Raw genomic sequence first — 21,723 nt, 5'->3', positions numbered from 1 at the left:
CACTTTACGAATGTGTCCTGTTACTCAGTTTCAACTAAAAAGACACAAGATGGGATTCTGTCCATCTGCAATTAACGGACAGTTGCCATTACCAGAGACTGTGCATTGTATTGTATTTCAGAATTAGTGCTGAAACTAAAAATACACAAAAAGTATTTTTCGTTGGAATATCATGCATGAACGGTTGCATTGAGTCAATTCTGATTTAATTTTCACTTCAAATATTACAGTCAAAAGAAATGACAACAAAAATATACAAACAGCACAATTTATTTGTCATTGTGCCACCAATAACTTTTACAGTGTAAAAAATAACTAACAATTTTACAAAGAAAAGAGACAGCTTCACATAAAACTGAGACAAACTGTAAAACAACCAATCCGATACTCTTCATTCTCTCATCTCGCCATCTTCTTCCTCTTCTTCTACTCCTCTTATGTATAAAACATTATTACACCTGCAGGAAACAAAATCATTACCATTTAATACTAATTATGCATTATGCATTACAGATTCATAAATTGAGTTCAGTTCAAAACCTGACCTGATGAGCACCTCACCAAGATGACCCGCTAAAGCTCCGTCCACATACTCTTCTGTGTTTGCCAGCTAGATATAGCAGAGAAACAAAGCTCAATTAACCTGTATAAACTCAGATGTGAGCACTGCTCTAAATAACACTGGATATTGTGCATGTTGTGACTTGCTAGTTTGCTATGGATATTGTATGTAGCAGATCAAAACACCAGCATCAGTGATTGATGGATTTATAAACATGAATTATAATCAGACATACTTGCATGTTCATGTAGCCGTCCACGGACACCAGGTAGCCCTTGTACTCCATACCCCACTTCAGCTTCACCATCACAGGCTTTCCAGTGAGACCGTTCAGAAAGGGCTTGGGGTTCAGCGGCAAACTCTGCAGAAGAGTTCAGAGTTAGAATTTTAGATCATAATTTGGAACCAATCCTAAAGTATTGCAATGGGAATTCTTTCATAGAATTCCAACATAAAACAACAATTTTTAAGAAAAATGTAAAGAAATTTGATATCATAGTCCCAAATAAGACTGGATAAGGTACGTTAACTTAACATGCTTCTGTGGAATATCCCAAGGAACTAAGTTAATATAAAAAAAAATGTAAAGGAAAAAGACAGTACTGCAAAAAAATGCAGGCTTCTGAAGATTTGACTAACGCTACAATATCATTTTGTTCACAAGCGAATACATAAATCTCATTGGAAACTTTAGTTAACAGTCTTATAGTATTCTTGTTGGATTCCACTGAATTAGTTACGAAATGAACAGAGAAATACAAAGACCTTTAAGATTGTCACAAGGAAAGCAAGCTACACAGCGAGCATTTATACACTATCTAGGGAGGCAGCTGACTAGGTTGCAACATAGCAAGTGGAAACACTGATCATACGAGCTCAGTGTTACTAACAAAACATTACTGAAAACAACGTCCGCTCTTCGTTCCAGATGCTAGCATACAGCCGCATTCTCAGCTCATTCATGAATAAAAACCACCTCGCTTTTACAAAACCGCAAATATTAAGCCAGAAGGATTATGTAGAACTTACCATGACTGTACAGCTAAAGTAGTAGTATTAAGGAAGAAAAAATAGTTTATTTAAATAGCATAGGCTGTTGTAGCACACTCGCACGCCTTGCCGCCGAATGAGGGAAGGACTACGAGCGCACTTCGACCGCTCGCCGGGAGAGAAGAGCGCGTCTGAGCACAGCGCCACACGCAGCACTGGCGGGTAATAGCACCATATGAGCACAATGGGTCTGGAATGAAATAGAATGCCTTTTACTATTTTGTATAATTAATTATATGCATTTCTCAATACCTACACGCAAGTAAATAAAATGCATGCAATTAGGTCTTGCACAGTTGATTCGTCTTCTATCTAAAGACTTTTCCAGGAGGTGTTTGCATTTTATTACCATTTATTCAAAAGAGGCCATATTTGAAATGTTTACATGGCTGACAGATATACCAAGAGATTATTTTCCAGGTCTATTGCTTGAAAGGAGATAGAAAGATATAGACAGAATCTATTAGTTTATTGTATCATGTGTACAGCACAAATTAAACTACACTCTTAAAAATAAAGGTGCTTAAAAAGTTCTTTACAGCAAAGAACCATTTTTTGTTTCAGTCAAAGGTTCTTTAAAGAACCATCTATTTCTTACCTTTTTAAAATCTGCCACAAATAATTATTCAGATGTTAAAGGAACCATTTAGACAAGAAGGTTCTTATGGCATCGTGAAGCACCTTTCTTTTTAAGAGTATAAATTAGTTTTTAAATAAAAATGAGTTATATGAATTGTTCCAGAGATGTGTTGGGTGCTTTGTGAATGAATAAAATCTTAGCAAAACTGCCTGAAAGCCCACACTAGAGGATTAGAACGGAAATCTTTTGCAGATCCGCATTCCAGACAAGTATTTTTTCAATATTTCAGAAAGTGACTGGTCTTTCATCCTTTACCTTCCTGTTGACCAATCTTAAAACGCCTTTCCAAATCAATATACACTCTTCTCTTTTCCTGTCAGCTGATCTCACATGATTTAAATCTGGAAATATGCTTTGATTTCAGTTACAGTAGGAATCATATTTTGGAACCAGTCCTAATGAGCGCCAATAAACAGATTTTGATAAACTGAGAAAAGAACAGTGTGAATGAAACAGTGTCATCAGAATATTAAATGAAACAGTATTTTTCTACAATTACAGAATGCAGAATTACATAGTTTCTTTATTAAATAGCTTTTGCTAATTAAAATACATAGGAATGACCATTTAAATTATAACCTCAAATGACAGCTTGCATATAAAACATGATATTAAATCTTAAATATGAAGAGTTCAGAGGCAAAAGCCTCAAGTGCCGTTTGAAATGTTCTTCTAAACTGAGTTTTATCAGGCTCCTGTGTGTAGATTCAGTAATTTCACTACATTGCCATTAAAGTGGAATAACTGAACATATGTAGGAGCCTGAGAAAAATACAAATTTTAGAAGAAAATTTCAGACAGCACTTCTGTGTCATTTTTCGTGGTAAAAAACTTTCGTGTCATTTTCAAGGTATTTTTAACCTATACTCTTAAAAATAAAGGTTCTTTATTGGCATTGATGGTGAAACCTTTCCATTCTAAGAAATGTTCTATATTTGGTTTAAAAATGGTCTTTAAATTATATTGCACTCTTCAGACTGTTCTTTACATTAAGACAAATATATTTTATAAGAACTGTTCACTGAAAGGTTATTTGCGGAACCAAACAATTATTAGTCTAAACAAAACTCCCCTTTTGGAACATTTATTTTTCTAAAGTATTACGCATAAATTAATTATATGGGGCATTAAGACCATGTAATATTAAATAGCTGAATATAAAATAAGTGAAAACAATGATGAAAGATAACTTAATTTAGTAACTTAAAAAAGTCTACAGTTAGCCTAATTAATAATTTAACTCAGTAGAAAGTGTCCATTTAGAAAGAGAGAGAGTGCATCCTGCCAGATCTGACATTGAATGACTCAGTTGACTCATGCCAGGAATGCTCCACTAAATCGAGAAAAATGCTGGGAGAAGGGGCGTGGCCAGTGTTCTTGAAAGCTCCTGTCACTCAGAGGGGCTCCAGATTCCAGCTCAGGTGTTACAGAGCAGCACGCGCAGCCCCACGAGCCGCGCGCTCAGAGCAAAACACACGCACAACTCACTTTTACACGAGCAGCGCGGCCGGGGACAGAAGTGACTCTGACAGACGCTTATTTGAGGTTACACACCAATGGTGTTGTCGCGCGAGAGATGTGTCCTATTTCATCTGAACAGTTTCTGTTTGTTATGGGAGCAGATCACCTCCGCTCAGCGTTTGCGCACCTGGCTAACCCACGCCAATGAAGTCGTGCTCCTACATGCAATCCGAAAGGCTCTGGAGCGGAATCAGGTTCCCGTGCGTATTGTGGATTAAAACCCCTCGCGGGGTTTGATACGTGTATTTTTTTTTTCTTTTTTTCTTCCCTGGATTGATGACTGATATGGAGCTGTCAGGGGGATGTGTGTTGTTCGCAGCGCTCCTGATGAGCGTTCCTCACCCTGTGCGTTCAGGTCAGTGTTTCACGCATGTAAACTACTACCCAGCAGGTGCGATCAAACAAGTTGTCTGGTTGTCAACCGAATAGAGACTCATGGTGTCTGACGAACTGATTGATTGGAGAGAAAGAGATGGGCATGATTTGAGTATGCAAAACAAAACCAAACTTTGCATATGCATACACACCCAACATCCAGATGTTGCTGAATCCAACCAATTTGCAGATTGATTCTGCATTTGTAGAATATTAAAGCACGTTAAAAGTGTGTTTAATTTTTCTTTGTAGCGTACTGTAATTGTATTTATAAAAATTTTTATACAGTGACTTTAAAACACTAATTTATTAAATATAAATGTGGGCAAAAAATGTAAAGGTCATTGTCAGGCACAGTCTTTGGTTTCGCAACACATATAGCCAAACATATCTAAAATATATCAATATCTAAAAGTTTTTAAAACAGAATTTTTTGTAACAACTGTGTCTTCTAGTCTGTCTGTTGGCATGTGCATTATTTTACATTCTGTCAATTTGTTTGTGTATGTGTTGTATTTTAATTTTTTTTTATTTATTTATACCAGGATGTGAGAATAGGGTGTGTAATCCACGCATGGGGAACCTGGCAGTCGGGCGTCCCGTACAGGCAATTTCCCAGTGTGGCTCGTCCTCTCCAGAACGCTACTGTAGGCCTGTCTACAAAATGAATAGATGTGTGTTGCATTGTGAGTTGTGTGACGCTTCAGTACTGCACCGAGCTCACCCACCTGCGTCCATGACAGACTCACCCTTCAAACACCCACCGACCTGGTGGCAGTCCGCTCAGGGTGTTTCCATCGAAACTCTACAGCTGGATTTGGAGGTGGAATTTTACTTCACCCACCTCATTATCATATTTCGGTCACCACGCCCTGCTTCCATGGCGATAGAGCGCTCGCAGGACTTTGGGCATACATGGAGTGCTCTGATGCTGTATGCACACAACTGCAGTGAAGTGTTCAACCTGGAGGATGGACAGGGCTGCACTCAGAAATACTCCACAGCAGAGCCTTGCAGCAATGGAGAGGTGAGAGTATGCTTGCAGTATCTCACATTTCAGAGGAGATGCATTTGTTAGATGCATTTTTGCGTGAATAATGAGGTTCTTCTTAAAGGATTGGTTCACCCAAAAATGAACATTTGCTGAATTTACTCTCAGGCCATCCAAGATGTAGACGAGTTTGTTTCCTCATGAGAACAGATTTTGAGAAATTTAGCATTACATCACTTGCTCACTAATGGATCCTCTGCAGTGAATGGGTGCCGTCAGAATGAGAGTCCAAACAGCTGATAAAAACACATTTCTCTCCCGTCTCAGATGAGACGACTTTTTTAGTGGAGAGAGCAGTTGAACAACCGGATGTTTCTTTTTTTCTTAAAAATGTTAACTGATTGACTGTAATTGTGTGGATTACGTTTTGATACTTGGTGGTTTTGTTCAGCTGTTTGGACTCTCATTCTGATGGCACCCATTCACTGCAGAGGAGCCTTTGTTGAGCAAGTGCTGTAATGCTAAATTTATCCTAATCTGTTCAGGTGAAGAAATATACTCGTCTACATGTTGGATGGCCTGAGGGTGAGTAATTTTTATTTTGGTGCAAATTAAAAAAACATTTCAATGAGATTAAAACATGAAAGTAATTTTTGACTATTCAAATACATTTTTATTAACTTGATGCTTCAATTCCCAGTACTAATAAATAGTACTTTGGAAATGTTTTAATGAAAACATTAAGCTCTTTACAAAGTAAATTAGTGTTTTTTTGTTTTTTTAAAATATGTATTTGTGCATGAGTAGGTCATTTATCGTGCTCTGTCACCCTGGGACAAACTGGATCCGTACAGGATTGATGCCCGAGCCCACCTTGGCATCACTAACATACGGATACGTCTGCTTCAGCCACAGTCCTGCTTCTGTCAACAAAAACTTCCTGATGCCAACGTGCTCACTGCCCACTATGCCATCTATGACCTCATTTTAAAGGGAGGCTGTTTGTGCCATGGACATGCAGACCAGTGTGTGGCTGCTGGTGATCATCAGATTACACACCCTCCTGTTAAACACATGGTAAGTGTATAGTTGTAATACAGAGTCATACTTACAGAGCATGGTATGAAACAGTCCTAAGATTTAGTATAAACTCTTGACATCATCTACATGGTGTTTCAAACCTGTATGACTTTCTTTTTTCCTAAACATAAAATAAAAAAAAATAATAATTTCCATACAGCAAAAGTCATTGGGATCCAGTGTTGTTTTGGACTAGTGTTAGTTTAGTATTTATATACTATTTTAGTATTTGTTAATATTTCGTATTAACTTTATTATTATATTTTAAGTTTTCATTTTAACTTTAGTTAATTTTAATAATTTTGTTCATATTATTTTTGTTTAGTGCTTTTTATTTATAATTAGCTTAATTTAGTTTAATAATTTTAGAACTGGTTACACTAGTGCGTTTTAGTTTTAAAACACACAAGTTTTGCAACGGTTACTCCTGTCCTTTACACTACTCTGGCATTGTTGACCCGCAAACGCAGTGAAAACGCTATTTTAAAGCAAAAATGTACTAGTGTAAACAGGGCCTTAGTTTCAACTTATTTTAAAGCTGTAGTCAATAACTTTTTTTTTTGGTAAAAAATTATCCGAAATCAATATTTGAGCAAGTACATAGCCAGCCAGTGTTCAAACCTATCGCCTTACTTTAGCCGATTCACAATGGTTATCTTATAATAATGTTTTCTAATTCCAGTGGTACGGGTAGGTTTTCATGGGAAATTCGAGCATGGCACTGCGTCATTACGTCACATCTGTACATAAAGAAGTTGTCCCGGCTAGTAGGCTATCACATGTGAGGATCCTGCAGGTAGCAGATCGTTTATAGCCTTTTCTCACAGCAGCTAGAATAATTAAATGTATAATTTTGATGGCGGATTGTAATCCAGAAAGGATTATGTGTTTATGAAATGCATGTGAATGAAATTAAATTATATTCCAGTTTTAAATGTGCTTCTGATTACAGATAGCCTGGGATTACACAAGATTATTTTAAAGAAGACCAGTTCACAGGGAGCATAGTTTGCTTTTTGGGTTAAAATAATTTATTAATATGAAATTCGAATGGTATGACAACTAGAGATTAGACTATACAGAAATCGAAATCTACACGCTAATACACACTATACTCATTGTCATGCAATGTTGATGTTGTTAACATCAATACTTTGAAAATAAAGTATAACAATAATAATAATTTGCACGGTTTGATGTGATTATGAGCTAACCGATCATTAGATTTAATTATGGTAATGCTTTTTTTCCGCAGTTGGTCAGGACAAGCATGGCAGACTTGCTACTTGTTCAGATGACAATATACAGGGAAAAAATTCTTATGTGGGTCATATATTCCAAGATGTAGGCTAGAGTCTGTGATTGCGAAGTACAGTAAAGATCCACACCGGTGCGGTGACTGACCACTACACATTCACCTCAAAACATTAGATTCATCCGTGCTGGAGCTGTGCCAGAGTACAACCCACACAATGAAGATAATTCCGCAAGCAACTGCAATTCCAGGTTTTCAAACAGATGGCGACAAAGAGGCAAAACTTATGGACTACAGCTTTAAGTTAGTTGCCAAGACAACATTCTCATTCTACTTCTCATTAAGGTTTAAATTTTTGTCTATTATTATTTTTATTTTATTTCTGTTTTCTACAAATTATCCAAAATAATTTTTAATAGTTTGAGTTTTAATGAAACATTACCAACACAGTTTTGGTCCCCATTGACTTTCATTATATGGGCAAAAACTGTTTCTGCTCTACTGAAGAAAGAAAATCATACAGGTTGGCACGAGGGTGAATAGCCGATGACAGAATTTTCAGAGATTTCATGCCTGTAAAGGAGAACAATGGCAATGTAAAACAAAAACAGGAAACAACTTTGCATTATTTGCAATTATCAACATTCCCAGAAAACATGTTTCCCGCATGATTATATAAACAGTTCCCCCTTTCCATTTACTGTCTTTCACTCTTTCTTTCTCTTTCTCCTCTCACTCTCACGGTCTTTGTTTCAGATTATATAAGCCGTGTGTTTGCTGTTCATTTGGCTCTATCTCTGCGGAGAGATAAAACTGATAGCAACTGAAGGATAAAAAGACAAAGTCAGGTAGAAAAACAACGGAGGGAGGAATACTGATAAGCAGAGAGTTGAAACGAGGGGCTGCATTGCTCGCCCCTTTTGCTAATTGAGTTGTTGTTTGCATGCTGTGATCAGACAATAACAGCAATTAGTCTCACTCTCTCAAATACACACATATCAGCTCATTGCTCTCTTATCATAGGTTAAACCGTTTGATCTAGAAGCCCAGACAAAACACACACCCCGTGCCAAACGACAAGCATGCACACAGACATGCATGCTACCCACCCAAACATGCTGACAAACACTGGCATGCTTTGTCCATCCACACTCATAGGAGGAACACGTGCTCACACGCAACCCTTGTGTGCCCCTGTAGGAATGTTTTGGTTAGCAAGGAGAGTATGTGCGTCTGAGTGCGTTTCCTCTCATATTATGATGATAAAGATGTGAAAGTGTTTCAATTGGCAAGTGAATGGAGCGCTGCCTGTTTGCCCCCCTCCCTCTGAAGCGCTACTTTGTCCTTCTCTTTCTCTCCTGAAGTACTTAAAAAATTCTTCTTTCGCTTGTTTGTTTTCATTCCATATTGGAGAGTTACCAATAATAATTATCTGTGCTTCTTGTTGGATGGCTGAGTCTGGGATATTAGCATTAGGTAATCATGGACATTGAGGGTGAGGAGGATGTTTTTATACAGGACTGTTGAGCGAGAGTCTGAGCACATAACTCAGAGATGTAGGAGAGAGAATGATTGACTGTAGCAAATGAAAAGAATTAGGGCTCTTTTCAAATCTCTAATCAGTGATAGAGTGATAGTAAGATGGATGGCCTTAGCAAGAATGACTAGAGCTCATAGAAATCCACTATAATTACACTACCGTTCCAAAGTGTGGGGAAAATTTTTGAAACTGAAGGTAATTGTGATGTTTTATCTTACTGCATCTTGCAATTGAATTCTCAGAATTTTTCTCAAAGTCACTTCTGTATAGAGGTCTGTTATGTTCATCAAGGATTAATTTATTTAATCAAAAATACAGTAATATTGTGAAATATACTCTTTGAAACGACTCTTTTCTATTTGAATATAAAGTGTAATTTATTCCTGTGATGGCAAAGCTGATTTTTCAGCATCATTACCCCAGTCTTCAGTGTCAGATGATCCTTCAGAAATCATTCTTATTTAGTGCTCAAGAAACTTTTTTTTAAATGTTGAAAACCGCACTGCTTAATATTTTTTGTGGAAACCGTGAGACTTTAAGTAATAGAAAGTTCAAAAGAACAGCATTTATTAGAAACAGATCTTTTTAAAAACAATATAGAAGTCCTTACTGTCATTTTTAATCGGTTTAACCCAAAATTATTAATAAAAACGGCTGACCCTGGACCTTTGAATGATAAAGTTAATGGTAACCCAATGAATCTAATAATCAATTGAAGCAATGTGAGATCCATTGAGGGAAAAAAAAAAAAAAAAAAAAAACTAGCCAAGTGTAGGTTCTTGTAAGAAGAAAAAAAAGGTATTGGGAGTTGGCCTATCCTATTTGTTTTATAGTTTAGCAAAGTATGCGGTATGATAATATTTGGCACTAGGATGAACACAGTTGATGCTGGAGCATGTTGAAGATTGGCTTAGTAAATCTCGGATTGAAGATTTTTAACAAGCCTTAGAACTGAGGTCTGCTAAGGTGAAGGTGTAACAATGTGTCATTGTATTGTCAATTGTGTTTTCTGGCCTCTGCCACAGGTGCACGGTAAGTGTGTGTGTCGGCATCACACGGCTGGGGATCATTGTGAACGGTGTGATCGCCTCTACAAGGACCGACCATGGCAACCAGCTAACGGTTTAACTGGAGAAGCTCATCAGTGTGTTAGTAAGTTTCAGTTCATATGTAAAACCAAGTTCTGACGTGGATATAACAACACTGAAGGTGCAATGTGTGACTGTTTGATGCTGTGAAATTGGTACTGGAAAAGTTAAAAGAGCTGACCAGTCTCTGTGATATTCTGGTCCTTACACTACGGTTTAAAAGTCTGGCTCTGCAAGATTTTTCAATGATTTTGAAAGAAATATTTTATGCTTGCCAGGGCTGCAATTATTTGATCAAAAATACAGTAAAACAGTAATAATGTGAAATGTTATTGCAATTAAAAAAAAAACATTTCTCTTTTTAATATTTTTTAACATGTAGTTCATTCCTGTGATGTCAGCTGAATTTTCAGCAGCCATTAATCCAGTCTTCATTGTTATATGCTGATAATGTTGATTTGCTACTCAAGCAGCCTTTCTTTTTTTTATCAATGCTGAAAATAATTGTGCTGCTTAATATTTTTGTGTAAACGGTGCCAATTTTTTTCAGGTTTATTTGATGAATAGAGAGTTCATATGGCTCTGGTCCCTTCTTCAGTGTAATTCTATGGCAGGGTTGCCAGATCTGTTAAAGAGAGTTCTGTGACAAATCATAACTTGACCAAAACCAGCCCATTACGTACATTTAAAATGTGGATTTTAGAGTCCAATAGCTATTGGAAGCATTCGGAATTTGACCAGCAGTTGGAATTTTGTTGGTTGGCAGTTGAAAGTTGCCCAGTTTTGCAGGATAACCACAGACCTGGCAACCAATTTGATGATCTGTAAGTTGATTATTGTTTGTAATAACCCAATATTTGTATAATCGTTGTGTAGAGTGTAAGTGTAACGGCCACGCAGAGAGCTGCCACTTTGACAGAACCGCATGGCTTCGCTCGGGTCAGCGGAGTGGAGGTGTGTGTGACTGCCTTCACAACACCAGTGGCCGTCACTGCCAACACTGCCAGAGCGGCTTCTACAGAGACCCAGAGAGACCCTCGACTGCCCCAGATTCCTGCAGATGTAAGACATAGTCATGCATCGCTCTCAACTGTTGTGTAAACAAGCATTCAAATGCCTGAACAACATGGGCTCATTTTTGCAATATTCATTTAAACTACAACAAAACAGCTGTCAAAGTGTGGAAAAATTGGATGAAAAAGTTGATTTCAGTAATACCATTCAAAAAGTGAAACTTGTATATTAATTAATTCATTACACACAGACTGATATATTTCAAAAGTTTATTTCCTTTAATTTTGATGATTATAACTGACAACAAATGAAAGTCCCAAATTCAGCATCTCAGAAAATTAGAATATCAATTAAAACCAATGCAAAAAAAAAAATTTTTAGAAATGTTGGCCAACTGAAAAGTATGAACATGAAAAGTATGAGCATGTACAGCACTCAATATTTAGTTGGGGCTGCTTTGGCCTGGATTACTGCAGCAATGCGGCGTGGCATGGAGTCGATCAGTCTGTGGCACTGCTCAGGTGTTATGAGAGCCCATGTTGCTCTGATAGTGGCCTTCAGCTCTTCTGAATTGTTGGGTCTGGCGTATTGCATCTTCCTCTTCGCAATACCCCATAGATTTTCTATGGGGTTAAGGTCAGGCGAGTTTGCTGGCCAATCAAGAACAGGGATACCATGGTCCTTAAACCAGGTACTGGTAGCTTTGGCAGTGTGTGCAGGTGCCAAGTCCTGTTGGAAAATGAAATCTGCATCTCCATAAAGTTGGTCAGCAGCAGGACGCATGAAGTGCTCTAAAACTTCCTGGTAGACGGCTGCGTTGACCTTGGACCTCAGAAAACACAATGGACCAACACCAGCAGATGACATGGCACCCCAAACCATCAATGACTGTGGAAACTTTACACTGGACCTCAAGCAACGTGGATTATGTGCCTTTCCTCTCTTCCTCCAGACTCTGGAACCTTGATTTCCAAAGGAAATGCAAAATTTACTTTCATCAGAGAACATAACTTTGGACCACTCAGCAGCAGTCCAGTCAAGACGCTTCTGACGCTGTCTCTTGTTCAAGAGTGGCTTGACACAAGGAATGCGACAGCTGAAACCCATGTCTTGCATACGTCTGTGCGTGGTGGTTCTTGAAGCACTGACTCCAGCTGCAGTCCACTCTTTGTGAATCTCCCCCACATTTTTGAATGGGTTTTGTTTCACAATCCTCTCCAGGGTGCGGTTATCCCTATTGCTTGTACACTTTTTTTCTACCACATCTTGTCCTTCCCTTCGCCTCTCTATTAACGTGCTTGGACACAGAGCTCTGTGAACAGCCAGCCTCTTTAGCAATGACCTTTTGTGTCTTGCCCTCCTTGTGCAAGGTGTCAATGGTCGTCTTTTGGACAACTGTCAAGTCAGCAGTCTTCCCCATGATTGTGTAGCCTACAGAACTAGACTGAGAGACCATTTAAAGGCTTTTGCAGGTGTTTTGAGTTAATTAGCTGATTAGAGTGTGGCACCAGGTGTCTTCAATATTGAACATTTTCACAATATTCAAATTTTCTGAGATACTGAATTTGGGACTTTCATTAGTTGTCAGTTATAATCATCAAAATTAAAGGAAATAAACATTTGAAATATATCAGTCTGTGTGTAATGAATGAATCTAATATACAAGTTAGACTTTTTGAATGGTATTACTGAAATCAACTTTTTCATGATATTCAAATTCTATGACCAGCACCTGTATATTTGTGCATGTGTGTGTGTTTATGTCTTGGACTAAGATGAAAGCCATTAATCTCAGATTTTGAAAAGCTGCTTAAAATGGCATGTGGGGTATCTGTGATTTTCCCTGCTGTACACTCCCGCTCCTGATCTCCATCTTTCTTCAGCGTGTGCATGAAAAAGTGTGAGTTTTTGAGTATATGTTTACGTGTACAGCTTGGCCTAGATGATGTCAAAATTCAGGAACTCACCAGATCAGCGAACATGTCCGATTTTGTAGCACACACACGTGTGCACACATTGAGGGGATGTTTGGTATTGAATGTTGTTCCTGCTCGGAATGCTAATGGCTCTTACGGCGAGTTGGGACATGCAGAGTAACAAGAACAGTGATGGGATCTCAGCATGAGTGTAAATGCGCTTATTGTGTATCTGGAGGCAGACAGATTAATCATCGGATGACACAGGCTCATAATAATTGACTGTGTATGCAAAACATCAGTCTGGTCTGGATGGCTTTGTGTCTTTCTAGTCATTGAGAAACTCATTACATAGCATAAAACATAAAATTTGTTCAGAGTCTGTAATATATTTTGCAGTCTGACATTCTTCCTTTCTGAATTGCAGCTTGCGTGTGTAATCGTGCTGGTTCCATATACTGTAACCCTGATAATGGAGACTGCGTCTGTAAGCCGGGAGTGGCTGGACCACACTGTGACCAGTGCATGCTGGGATACTGGGGTTTCGATGAATATGGTTGCAAGCCCTGCCAGTGTGCTGGTGATTGTGACCCTTACACAGGAGACTGTATGATTAGGTGATTATGAACCTTTTTGCTGGTTGTTTAATATTTTTAAAGGGCATGTCATTACTGTCATTTTCATCTTATGCATGAAGTTTCAAGGAATTTCAGAATCAACAGTTGTTATTAACAACTTAAACTACAAAAAAAACAACATTTTTGACAATCTTCGATAATTGAAATTAAGCTGAATTAAAACAAATTTTAGATGAAAATATATATATATTTGCTGGCGTCCAAAAGTTGGAGTATATATTTTTTTGTAAATACTTTTGAAAGAAGTCTCTTATGTTCACTAAGGCTACATTTGTTTGATCAGAATAACAGTAAAACAGTAATATTGTGAAATGCTATTATAATATAAAATGACTTTTTTTACATTTTTATATATATTTTTAAAATGTATTTTATTCCTGTGATGACAAAGCTGAATTTTCTGCACTTACTCCAAGCTTGAATGATCCAGTGTCACATGATCCTTTAGAAATCAGTTTTATGAAGTTTTTTTTAGTTAAGTTGGGCCAAAATTAGTGTTTTTATTTAAAGATACATTATTTTTTAACTAAAATAAAGTTGAAATAAAAAATACAAAAATGAATATTAGATGCAAAATGTAAGCGTGAAAAAAATTAAAATGAAAATTAGAAATGTTTCCTTAGCAACTAACTGAAATAAGTTGAAGTTGAAGTACATAAAATGACTAAAACTGAAAAATAAATATCTAAAAAATTAATTAAAATGAACAAAATTACTGAAACTGAAATTAAAATGAAAACTGAAAATGTAAAGATTTAAATTAATTAAAAATATTAATAAATACCAACACGTACATAACCATGCATGCTCTATTTGTGTTTCTTGTCTAGGTCTGAATCTGATCACAACAGCACGGCAGAAAATCATCTGTTTCGAACAGAAGAGCTTTTCTCCGCCCTTAGTCATCCAGGTATTAAATTAAAATCTTGGAGCTGATAACAGCGCTGTCTTGTTCCCATAAAAAGTTTATTGTCTCATCTGGGAGAAAGGCATGAGCTGTTGAAATGTCATTTGTGTTTTAGGTTGTCGTAACAACGAAAGAAACTGACAGCCAATACTTTAATTGGTGGGTATTTCTTTTCTTGACAGACAAATGTGTATGCAAACAGCAAGCACTTGGAAACAGCAAAATATTCTGCAGTGTAAAATATGTTTATGGTAAGTAGCATATAAAACAGTCGCTGTGCACTCACTTCACCTCGATGTTCTTTTGAATTGATATAATGTTTTTTTTTTTTTTTGTGGGATTGCAGCAGTGAAGGTGAGAGTGTTGGGTGCTCATGATAAGGGCTCTCACGCAGAGGTGGATGTTAAGGTTCTTAAGGTGTTGTGGGATAACTCGCATCTCAGGCTCTCTCGTGGAAATCGGACTCTTTATCCCGAGTCTTGGACCTCACGAGGCTGCACATGCCCTGTACTTTTCCCAGGTTAGCAGACATGCACACATTCATGATTTGTTATGATATGAAATATGCAAGCCCATATGGATACACATTTTCTTCCCCCACATTTTCTGTGTAAAGTGGATTTAAATACGATCAGATGTGTTAAATGGACCTCAGAGAACCTTGTTTAGATTAAGGTATTATCAAATTAATTGCAATGCAAATGAAGGGTGAATATCTGCTGTTTTCTGCTGAATTCTTCATGGAAACATGGTTACTTGTTATAATGATATATCAGAAACATTGATAACTTTTTTTGTTTTTTTTTGGCATTTTGCCAATATTGACAGACAGGAAGCAAAGTTTACAGTTATTTCACTCTTATGCTCATTTATTAAAATAAAAAATGTACTTTGCAAAGATCTTGGAGATAATCTTATATATATATATATATATATATATATATATATATATATATATATATATATATATATATATATACACACACACACACACACACACACAGTCATGGCCAAAAATATTGTCACCCTCGGTAAATATTATCAAAGAAGGCTGTGAAAATGTATCTGCATTGTTAATCCTTTTGATCTTTTATTAAAATTCACAAAAAGAATTTAAAATGGGGGGGAAATATCATTATGAAATAAGTTTTTCTCAAATACACGTTGGACACAATTATTAGCACCCCTAGAAATTCTTATGAGTAAAATGTCTCTGAAGTATATTGCCATTCATATTCACAATTTTGATCACTCCAGGGTCATTATGAACATGAAAGTTCTCTAACCTCATCAGGCATTATAGGAGAAAATTTAGAGCTGTTAAACTGGCAAATGGAGGTTACCAAATATCGGTACCAAGGGTATATATATATATATATATATATATATATATATATATATATATATATATATATATATATATATATATATATATATATATATATATATATATCCCCCACATATATATATTTTCCCCCCACATCAATCTACACTCCATGCACAATATTGACAAAGCAAAAACAGAGTTGTCACAACTTAGTAAATTTAATAATAATAAAAAACTCAAATAAGTACATTGCATAAGTATTCATACACTCAACTAAATATTTAGCTGAAGTACCTTTACAGCCTCAAGTCTTTTTTGTTTGATGCGACAAGCTTTCCTAATCAATGTTTGGCAATTATCTGCCATTTCACCTCTTCACCTATCAAGCTCTTTCAGGTTGGATGGGGGCAGATGCACATTTTCAGTTTTCTCCAGAAATATTTGATTGGGTTCAAGTCCAGGCTGTGGCTGGGCCACTCAAAGACATTCACAGCATTGTGTTTAAGCCACTCTTGCTGTGTGCTTAGGGTCATTGCCCTGTTGGAAGGTAAACCTTTTGCCCAGTCTGAGGTTCTGAATGCTCTGGACTGGGTTCTCATTAAGGCTATCTCAATATTTTGGTGCATTGAGCTTTTCTTCTATTCTGATGAGTCCCTCAGTACCTGCTGCTGAAAAACAACCCCACAGCATGAGGCTGCTACCAGCGCACTTTACTTCTGGGATGCTGCTTTGCAGGTGATGAGAAGTGCCTGCTTTCCTTCAAACATGATGCTTGGAATTGAGGTTCATCAGACCAGAGAATCTTGTTTCTCAGAGTCTGAGGGTCCTTTAGGTGGTTTTTTTTTGTAAATTCCAAGTGTTTTCTTTTGTCTTGACTTCACTGAGGAGAGGATTGAGTTTGGCCACACCGCCATAAAGCCCAGTTCGGTGGAGTGTTGCAGTGATGTTTGTCCTTCTGTAGATTTCTCCTATCTGCATATAAGATCATGGAGCTCAACTAGAGTGACCATCAGATTCTTGGTCACCACACTAACCAAAACCCTTTTCCATCAATTGCTCAGTTTGGCCAGGAGGCCAGCTCTAAGAAGAATCCTGGTTGTTTCAAACTTCTTCCATTAAGGGTAACAGAGACTATATGCTTCTGTGACCCTTCAATGAAGCAGAATTTTCTGTACTCTTCCCCAAATCTGTGGCTTGACGCAAACCTGTTTCTGAGCTCTACAGACTGTTCTTTTGACCCCAGGGCTTGGTTTTAGCTCTGATATGCATTATCAGTGCCTTTCCAAATCATACCCATTCAATTGAATATGCCACAGGTTGCCTTCACTCAAAGTCTAGCAACAACTACAAGCAATATGAATGCTCCTGAGCTAAATTTTAACTGTCCCAGATAAGGGTATGAGTACTTATGCAATGGAATCATTTAAGTTTTTTATTTTTTATTAATTTGCAAAGATGTTAAAATCTGTTTTTCTTTGCTTTACCATTATAGTGTATGGAGTGTAGATTGTTATGGAATAAAAGTAATTTTAAAGCAGTTTAACATAAGGCAGCAACATAAAACGTGAAAAAATTAAGGGGTATGAATACTTTCACAAGTGTGTGTGTGTGTATATATATATATATATATATATATATATATATATATATACACACACACACAAAAATATAAACTAATTCTTAAATACTGCAAGAGTCCATAAATAATCCTAAACACTGTGGCCTATCTTTGTTGATAATTTTTTAGCGAAATTAGGCTAATTTGATAATTTTGTTGACTGATGAGACTGTTTTTCTCTTGCTGTAGGGTTGGAATATCTTGTAGTTGGACATGAGGATGTGAAAAAAGGGCGTCCTATGGTTAACATGAAGAGTATAGTGAAGCCATGGAGACCCAGCTTGAGCCCAAAAGTTCATCAGCTTCTGAAAACCAAATGTAGCTGAGAGACCTAGAGACACGGAGAGACTCTGAATATGTATCTTCTGTGGCACACGTCAACTTTGCCTTTATTTTATTATGATCATTCTTCATGCTCTGAATCATACTAACGATTTAAAACGGTGGTTCTCAACCTTTTTGGCTCTAAGACATTCCTATCAAGTTGATATACACTATACTGCCAAAAGTATTGGGTCGCCCCCTTCTAATGAACAGGTTTGACTACTTTAGTAATTTCCATGAATACAAATCTTAATGTTTAAGCATATAATGATATTCTAGGGAATTGTGTGCTTCTAATTTTATTGCAACAGTTTGGACAGGGCCCTTTTCTATTCTAACATGACAGTGTCTCTGTGTATAAGGCAAGGTTCAAAAAGAAATGATTCAGTCAGTGTGGAAGAACTTGACTGGTCTGCATAAAGCAAAGTCCTTATCTCAGCTGAACACCTCTGGTGTGACTTTAAATTCAGACCTTGAGCCGAAAACTTATCACCAAACACCAATGACTTGTACATGCACTATATGGACAAAAGTATTGGGACACCCCCTTCTTTAGAACAGAAGAAGGCACTTCCAAAACTGTGGCAACAAAGATGAAAGCGTAATTCACGTATTTAAAAACTGTATTTCCATCTCTGTTGCAACAGTTTTGAAAGTGTCTAAAATGACTGTACCCATATACAAGTCATTGGTGTTTGGTGATAAGTTTTCGGCTCAAGGTCTGCATTTAAAGTCACACCAGAGGTATGGCACTGTCATGTTAGAATAGAAAAGGGCCCTGTCCAAACTGTTGCAATAAAATTAGAAGCACACAATTCCCTAGAATATCATTATATGCTTAAACATTAAGATTTGTACTCATGGAAATGACTAAAGCAGTTAAACCGGTTCATTAGAAGGGGGTGACCCAATATTTTTGGCAATATAGTGTATGTACCTCTGGTACTTCTGTTAATAATAAATGAACTTGAATGAACTTAATATGACAGTTTAGTTTTGTAAATGGTATTGTGTCTGTGTTTTTAAGTGTTTTGTTTAGGATTATATGAATATAAGTACATTGATATAATTTTAAGTTGATATCAATGTAATTGTAATTGATATCTTTTTTTAGTTGAGAGCCACCGCTTTAAAACCGGCTGTGTGGATGTATTTGCTAGCTGTCAGATGAATACTAGGACTGTACAGAATGTATAATATACATGTATGTATATGTATATATAAAATAATATATGTAGTTTTTTATATCATAACTAACCATGTAAATAGCATGCATTTTGTACACATGAAAAGACAATGCTCATTGGGGTGTGAGAACCAGGAGGGCGTAAGTGACATTTCACCAACTTTACAGGAGAGCCAAAACAAAAATTTTACCATAGTTTGATCTGACTTTGTGTACTGATTTCAATTGTTTATAATAAAAAGTTGTATACTCATGGATGACAGTACTTTTGCCAGTAGAAAAAGCTCATTAAGAGCTTTCATTTTATGTATATATCTCCATTTCACCAAAAATGTAACTTACGCCCTTCTGGTTCAGTATAACTTTCCTATGCTTATGTCACTGTTTTAAGTGTGTGGCATTAATATGTACATTTTTAATACCAACCAAGACCACAAGGTGTCAGCCTATGATCATATAAATGATTATGCACAAACATATTCACAAGAACACGTATTCAGGTGTGAAACGTGCTGATTCGACAGCACAAAATGTCAAAAATCTAGACTTTTTCACATTGTTGCTCGAAAACCACAATGAAAATTCACTATTTATGTACCACATTATTTTCATTACATCTTAAAACATTACATATTAAAACAAGAATGAAATCAAACAAAGATAACCTATAAGCTATCTTAATATAAAATACAAAACTATAAAACTTTTACATTACTAATTCAAAATCAGGGATTACTCAATATCAGGCAACCGCTGGTGATGGGCGGAGATAATGCTGGTCCATGAGGCCCCGCCCCGCCTGCATCCGCACTTCAGTCAGACGCGCAGATTGGCGTGTCGGTCGAGGTGTCGCAATGAGGACGTTGATGGAATTACAGTCAAACTAAAGAGGGAAAACATGTCCGAAGTAAGAAAATTCACAAAAAGGTTGAGCAAACCTGGAACAGCTGCGGAGCTCAGACAAAGTGTGTCGGAGGCGGTGAGGACGTCCATTGCTGTGGTTAGTAACTCTTTGGCCAGTGCATTCATAGGCTGTGTCTCAACACGTAGTGAGCTACCTACCTGGGCGGCGTTTTTTGACATCACAGGCGCGTGCATTCTGTCTAAGCAGTCAGCTCATTAGATTTTCAGACAGTCTTAGTTCATCATCAGACCTCGTATATGCATATAAGCTGTTTGGTCTTGCTTGTAGTCATTTTTATTTCTTGCAAATGACGTTGTAATTATTATTGAAACACATGCCAGACTGCCGAGGCATAACGTCTCGTGCCTTCCAGGCAATTACACCAGCACTGCTTCAGCAAATGTCTTACACATCACATAGACAGCAGTTGAAACCTTCTGCATATAAACACTGACATATGCATTGATTTAAATACAAAATTAGGGATCTGCTCAACAAAAAAGCCGGTAGTTAGGCGATCCTGACTGTTTCCTAATAGGAAAGACATTGTTCTGTGGCTCATACTAGAAGCACATAGAGCATCCTTATGCCTTTGTGTAAGGAGTCATGTGCATGTGCTCATGCACCAGTCCAAGAGCAGAGCCTATTCTTTCTTTCTGCCTTTATTGAACCATTGAGAAATTATCTGAGGAGGAGAACAGAAATGTGTTGTTAATTTCTCATTATGGCTCTAATGAATGCTTAGTGCTGAGAAATTATATTTTTTAACCAGACATTTGTCATGAGCCTTAGATTTTCTATAAGTGTTATGAATATGGGTCTATAATGGCTATGATTGTCAGTTTGATTGTGGTTTCCAGGGAGGCAGATAACAAATGGCACACTATGGAGATTGCAGATCGTTGTGTTTCCCTTGAGAATACCCTGGGCTGCTCAGCTATGCTTCCTGTGTCTTCTGCATGTGCTGAATAAAGTATTTGTCTCATCTTTCCTCTTTTCCTCTTTTGCACATTGTGCAGTTGCAGAAATTTATTATCCAAAATGAAGATATGAGTGACCTTTTTTGTTATTATTGGTGCTCATTGTCTTACTTAAAGACCCAGTGGAATTGATTTACGAGAGTTGAGCGCTTACTTTTTTCTTACTGGAAGTTTTGGTGGCATATATTGAAGGCTTCATCCCTTATTTTTGTAAATAGCCTGGTTGGTTTCAAGTGGTACTGGGGGAGGGGCATTCTCATCGAAGAGAGCATTTGATTGGACAAAAATGTGTGTAGTGCAGGATGAGTCATCAAGATTTCGCCGAAAGAATATGACTGTTTATTTTAAATGTTTATTATCTAAAAATGTACAGTTGCATATTGTACTAGTGACATTTTTTTCTAGGCAATTTGTAAGTTTGTTTTCTCCTGGTTGCCTTGATTTCAAGCCAAAATGGTTTGTCTTTTGACTTTTGGGTAAGTGCAGAAAATAAGCCAAAGTTTATAATTCTGACACATTTTGTTCATCATGATAAACCTCACAAATGAACACAATTGCTATGAATATTAATGCCTAAATACAAAAGTAGAAAGCTAGGCCTACCTCTTACAGAAGTTTTTGGTGGCATATTTCGAAGGCCTCATCCCTTTTTTTAAATAGCCAATAAGTCATGAGTCAGCTATGAATATAAATTGTTACTTGGTTTCTGGTGGTAAAAGTGGGAGGGACATTCTCATTCAAGAGAGCATTTTATTGGACAGAAGTCTGTGTAGTGCAGGATGAGTCATCAAGTTTTTTTTTGCTCTG

General features: G+C 37.0%; 2 protein-coding genes and 1 pseudogene across 4 annotated transcripts in view; 2 read left to right on the top strand and 1 right to left on the bottom strand.

Annotated features, from left to right (window-relative positions):
- Nucleotides 1-191: 191 nt before the first annotated feature.
- On the bottom strand, nucleotides 192-1,732 carry LOC306872126 (small nuclear ribonucleoprotein F). The gene is made up of 4 exons (XM_079420536.1): nucleotides 1,592-1,732; nucleotides 798-923; nucleotides 546-610; nucleotides 192-458 (listed from the first exon to the last, which is right to left on the bottom strand). Exons 1-4 carry the CDS (start codon nucleotides 1,592-1,594, stop codon nucleotides 392-394), a joined length of 261 nt encoding a protein of 86 aa, XP_079276662.1. The 5' UTR covers nucleotides 1,595-1,732; the 3' UTR covers nucleotides 192-391.
- Nucleotides 1,733-3,917: 2,185 nt separating this feature from the next.
- LOC306869549 (netrin-4-like) lies at nucleotides 3,918-17,965 on the top strand (annotated as a pseudogene). Its single transcript, XR_013785774.1, has 10 exons — nucleotides 3,918-4,128; nucleotides 4,694-5,175; nucleotides 5,947-6,216; nucleotides 10,040-10,166; nucleotides 10,979-11,164; nucleotides 13,460-13,649; nucleotides 14,501-14,580; nucleotides 14,760-14,828; nucleotides 14,924-15,097; nucleotides 17,712-17,965. The product of XR_013785774.1 is annotated as a netrin-4-like (transcript).
- Nucleotides 17,966-19,825: 1,860 nt separating this feature from the next.
- The window catches only part of LOC306844279 (dedicator of cytokinesis protein 11-like), an 87,309-nt gene continuing 85,411 nt past the window's right edge, over nucleotides 19,826-21,723 (top strand). For both annotated transcript variants that reach the window (XM_079376282.1, XM_079376281.1), the window contains exon 1: nucleotides 19,826-20,032. In XM_079376282.1, coding sequence (XP_079232408.1) covers nucleotides 19,931-20,032 — 102 coding nt within the window. In that variant the 5' untranslated portion in view covers nucleotides 19,826-19,930. The remainder of the gene's footprint in view (nucleotides 20,033-21,723) is intronic.

Source organism: Barbus barbus, assembly GCF_936440315.1.
Source record: "Barbus barbus genome assembly, chromosome: 1".
Classification (NCBI taxonomy): Eukaryota; Metazoa; Chordata; class Actinopteri; order Cypriniformes; family Cyprinidae; genus Barbus; species Barbus barbus.
Note: the sequence above shows the minus strand (reverse complement) of the source record. Positions and strands in the feature narration are given on the sequence as shown.